Genomic DNA, 5348 nt, shown 5'->3' with positions numbered 1-5348 from the left:
ATTTTGAATTCCATCTGATGCCTTCTCTGTATAATATATACATTAGGAACCAATGATGATAGCGGAATAAAACTTTACACAAATACGGTATTTGTTGCGAGAGTATAAAATGTTCGGTGACACCCGAACTTAACCCTTCCTTACTTGTTTAGTAGTTGTAATTGATCACAAAGAACAAATACTTTGTTCAAGACGAGCGTGCAACCTTCCAAAAAACTCTGATCGACATTGAGAAATGTTATAGAATTAAATAAGACTATAAGCAACACTTTTTTTGAAGCTATGAAAATCATGTAATTAATCCCTTTAAAATTATTAAAAAAAATAAAAATAATGAAAGATCATTCAAAAATGCTACAAACCGAGCTTTAAAATATTATAATTAAGTAATTATCATATCACATTTCAGATCATCGTGGAGAGTTATTTCATCAATCGAACAAAAAACTGAATCCTCCGCCAGAAAACAACAGCTCGCCCGCGAGTACAGAGAGCGCGTGGAGAAGGAACTGAGGGAAATTTGTTACGAAGTTTTGGTAAGTTTACGGCTCCTTATTTCCAGAACCGTATTTTTAAGCGTAATATTAACGCCATATTGACTATGAAATAATGTTCAAATAAGCCTTTGTTAGTGCTAAATTGAAAGTGATATGCCAATTGTTTAGAAAAGCATAAAATATATGTTTAAATTTGCTAGTAAAAATGTTTGATACACAGCAATCGTGCTATCATCGAGTGGAGTTGATATAAAATACATATATGCGCCACTAGCTCGTTGTTGACATTAACAATAAGTCGATCAAATTGGAGGTGAATGTGAATGCTAGGCGGTAATTGAAATAGCAATAAAAGCAATATATGCGCGCGCCCATACCCCTAGTCGATATGCACGAGTAAAACATAAAAAAAAACGATATAAAATGCCGGAGGAAATGGCGCATTTGGCTAGTGCGCCTAACAACGGACGGTCCACGAGTAAATGACATGCCACCGCATTGCTACCAGCAGCACCACCCAATGGTAGCAATATGCCGTACGGAAGCGTCAAAACAAAGGCACTTCTTTCTCTCTTCGTATTTGCCTTTGAACACTCCCATGCACACACTTGTGTGTTGCTTTTTATGTTTAGGTGGCATTGTGGCAAGTACAATGATTGTAGTGGTATCACTAAAAGCATAGGCAGTAAAATTTGTGATATATTTTTATGTGTATGTGTATGTGTGAGCAATATCATGCTCGTACCAAACTCGTCTCACTTTGTCGCTGTCCGCTTCTACATATTCAAGTGCAATATTCTTTGTTTGCTGTTGCTGCTCCGCTGTGTGTCTAATGCAATAATATCCATTAGAATTTGCTTTCGATTTCATTATTTAATGTGGCCATAATGCCTTTGCCTACCTAACTCTCTGCCTGCCTGCCTGCCTTCTTGCCTTGTCTTCTGCATGTCGTGCGCGAATTGCTTGGTTGGTGGTTCGTGGTCGGTGTTATCGTGTTTGACGCCATATTCCAACGCCTTTGCAGCAGCGCTTTTAATAGCACAAATTGAAATTCAATCGATACCGAGAGCACAACCGCTATTTTTAAGTGCTATTCTGCGCATTTAATTTTCCTGCCTCTCCTGTGTCCAACAGTTTTCATTTTTTTCTGTTTTTTTTTTTGGTTTTTTTTTTTAATATTTCCTCTTTCTACTTTGCACTGTAACTTGCATTATATACGTTTTATGTTTTTATTGCCCTTTTAGTGGGGCTTTGCCTTATCGTAAATGAAAAGTACACCACGCATAAGTCTGTTTAGACATTTCTTTTAACAAAAAGCAGAGTTTATGTGTTCTTGCTTTAAGTCGTTATTATGAAATCAACAGCAATTACTTTTATCGCAAGCTGTCGTATGTGTGTGTTCGCTGCTCTCAAATGTCCAAAAGCATATTTATAACACGTTGTACTTAATAGATAATCAATTTTACGCCTTTGATAGTTAATCAGCTGTGAAATAGGTCGTTGGGCGTGCTCTAGCAAAGAAAATGAAAGTGTACTATGTCACTGAGTTTCAGTCCACTGGGAAATGGTGATGAGCAGGTGGCCTGAAATCGTGCGCCACACCACACTTTACTCCCTTTTGAAAGCATACATACATAAATCTACTGTGTGAAAAACTTAAAATTTATTTATGTATTCACTTGAATGTGTATGCAGATTGTTTAAGCTGTTACTAATGCTCGAGCATGCGTGAAGCGGTATTCTGTACATTGCTTTTATCTTACATACATATATTTAGTCTGTCGCTTACTCGCCCACCCACCATTTGTACAGTAAATTGTTGCTCTTCACTCCCACTCTTTGCCCATAGTAATTTTAATTTTCATACCGGCGCTGCTGCAAGGGCGAAGTGTGATCAATATGCTGGCAATTAATCACGGGTACACACATTTCGGGGTTAAGGGAATTCAATTACATACTTTCACATATGCATGTGTGTCGGTATTTTTTTATTGCCTCAAGGATGCTGCCCATATGATGCCATTGTGGTCATTAAGGCTCCATCAACGCGATACGCTACGCTCATCAGCTTGTGTGCTGTAATGACAGGAGCGTGTCAAATTTAAGTCATTAAAATTTTAAAGGACCAACTTGCTTTTCCAGCAGCATAGTTTCAAGTTTTGAAAGTAGGTGTCTAAGTTGGCAATTCAGCGTGTTAAATGTCTATATTGATTGAAATTTGTACTGAAAGCTTAATATGTTATATGTTATCTCTTAGTTAAATGAGAAAGTAGGTGGTAGAAAAAAAAAATGGCTCAATATGCTACTAGTAGTTGTAATATTTTTCTTTCAAGAAACCTTTTCGGAATATTGAAAATAGAGATTTTTGCGACTCTGCTGACATCCAAATTGGATTCCCTGTCGCTCTCCTATTTTTATAACACCCTCTTCATCTCATCGAGTTAACATCAAAGCGTTAAAGTGAGTTCATAGCAGTTAAAGATTTGAGACATATTGTAGATCAGTTTTACTATTACAAATGGTTTAAATGGCAAATGAAAACCAGAAATCACGTTTACCGTTTATAAAGAAAATAGCTTGACGAACATTTCCTACTAGCTTTTCCGTCAAGTAGCGTCTTTTTCAAATATACAATATAATGTTTTCGGATTAATGAGTGATCACCGACTTGGTCGATAACCACAATAACCGCCTCTAAATTAGCAATAAATAATAGCACGTCTTTCCGATGTTAATAAATATAGGTGCCAATTAGCTTTTCACAACTGTACCATATTTCCTTCGAAAACGTCTCATTTACCTTAATTAATATGTCATAAGATAGTATACATAGGATTATCTATACCCACAATTTTTATAATTATAATATTTTTGTTAAATTTAATTTACAGGGTCTTCTCGACAAACACCTTATTCCAAAAGCCAGCAATCCAGAAAGCAAGGTTTTCTACCTGAAAATGAAGGGAGATTATTACAGGTATTTAGCTGAGGTGGCCACAGGAGACGCACGCAACAGTAAGTATTCGATGCTAGTTTATATTCCATTTCGGTTATGCGGTATTGTAATACTGTTCAAACACATTCCTACCACCATACATCCAAAACCTGCCATCAGAACCCAAAATGTCACTATAAAACCAACAAAATCACATACTCCGTTCTTAACCTCTACATTATAACCGCCATTTACAGTACTTACATTATGAGAAAAATAATCTAATTTTATAAAATGAATCCATTGGAAAATACTAATATTACTTTAATTTTTTTATCCCTCCAAACAAACAAAAAATTATATAACCATGAAAAAAAAAACAATGTCTACATCACTTAAAAAAATTATTTGAAACGCTGCGTCGTGTAAACAGCCGTTGTAGACGACTCCCAAACCGCCTACCAGGATGCATTTGAAATTAGCAAGGGAAAAATGCAGCCAACACATCCAATCCGGTTGGGTCTTGCACTAAACTTTTCAGTCTTCTATTATGAGATTCTCAATTCTCCAGACAAAGCTTGCCAACTGGCCAAACAGGTTAATATATGAACAAATACAGTTTGAATACAAACGAAAAAAAATGGAAAATTCAAGCATTTCAGACAAACAAAAACTACGTACATATGTACACTTGAAGTGTTGAAGGAATCCAGTGTGGTTCCACAACCTCAACGAAAAAAAATGAAAAAACCACATAGTTAAAACATGACACATCATCAATCGCTCAAAACCAAATCTTCTGCGTTAAATTGTCTACATATACTATAAATGATTTAGAATTAGTAGAAATATATACATAGCTGTTTATATTACAGCTCATAATTAGGTAACATACATATAAAAAAAGACGTTGCAAATGGTTCCTATGAGGCAGCTATGGTTATTGAACCCTTTAAATATTTTTTATAAATTTTTTTTTAAATTAAAAAAAAAATGTATATAATTTTAATTATTTTTCTTTACAAATTTATCAAAGTTATCTCTTGTCGCTTCTTAACCAATATTATTATTTTTTTTTTGTTTTTTTTTTTTGTTTTTTTTAAACGTAAGTGAAATTTTATTGCACATTGTTTTAATAAGTAATTTTCATCTATTTTTCTTTTCATTACCTACTCATCTGTTCATCAATTTTCTGCTCTCAATTACTCCTCTTCCGTTCGTGTGCTACTATATACAACTTCACACCTAAAATTGCACGCACAAATCAATCAAAATATTACGAAAACCTGAAAACAACGTGTTTCACTTTCCACAATAAACAAAAAAACAAAAATGTTTGCGTGACTACTCTAATTTATTGTGACTTGGCTATTTACCAGGCGTGGTTGAGGATTCGAAAAAGGCCTATCAGGAGGCATTCGATATTGCTAAAGGCAAAATGCAGCCAACACATCCGATACGTTTAGGCCTCGCCCTCAACTTTTCCGTATTCTATTATGAAATTATCAATTCGCCGGCGCGGGCTTGCCACTTGGCCAAACAGGTTGAACTGATGATTGTGTTTTTATGTTACTTGACGTGAATAATTAACAAATTAATACTTTTTCTGCTAGCCTTTGTCGATTTTTTGATTAATTCATAACAAAACAAATTTTTGTATGTATGTATACCTTATTCAATTTATGAAGGCTTTTGATGTTCGCTCGAATCAACCACGCAACCCGCTCCCTGCCTAAATTGAGCATACCTAATGAGAAGTAATCGCTGTTAAGCATACTAATTGTTTTTTTTTTTTTCAACGTAACACATACATTATTTTAAAAATGGATTTTTGCACATGTTTAATCATAATTCTTATTTTTTGGTGTTGGGTTGCAAATTTTTAAATTAAATAAAAATTTTAAAAAGTAGAGTTT

At 34.6% G+C, this 5348-nt stretch overlaps 1 protein-coding gene across 6 annotated transcripts in view; it reads left to right on the top strand.

Moving 5' to 3' along the window:
- Positions 1–5348, top strand: part of LOC108969915 (14-3-3 protein zeta) — a 49597-nt gene that overhangs the window by 40434 nt on the left and 3815 nt on the right. For 5 of the 6 annotated variants that reach the window (XM_018934923.1, XM_018934924.1, XM_018934925.1 and 2 more), the window contains exons 4-6: positions 410–536; positions 3389–3512; positions 3866–4029. In XM_018934923.1, coding sequence (XP_018790468.1) covers positions 410–536; positions 3389–3512; positions 3866–4029 — 415 coding nt within the window. Of the gene's footprint in view, positions 1–409; positions 537–3388; positions 3513–3865; positions 4030–4811; positions 4976–5348 lie in introns of all 6 variants that reach the window. The other variant, XM_018934928.1, reaches the window with a different exon arrangement.

This window comes from Bactrocera latifrons, unplaced genomic scaffold (assembly GCF_001853355.1).
Source record: "Bactrocera latifrons isolate USDA-ARS-PBARC rearing strain unplaced genomic scaffold, ASM185335v1 scaffold_27, whole genome shotgun sequence".
Taxonomy (NCBI): Eukaryota; Metazoa; Arthropoda; class Insecta; order Diptera; family Tephritidae; genus Bactrocera; species Bactrocera latifrons.
This window is presented reverse-complemented; position numbering and strand designations above follow the sequence as displayed.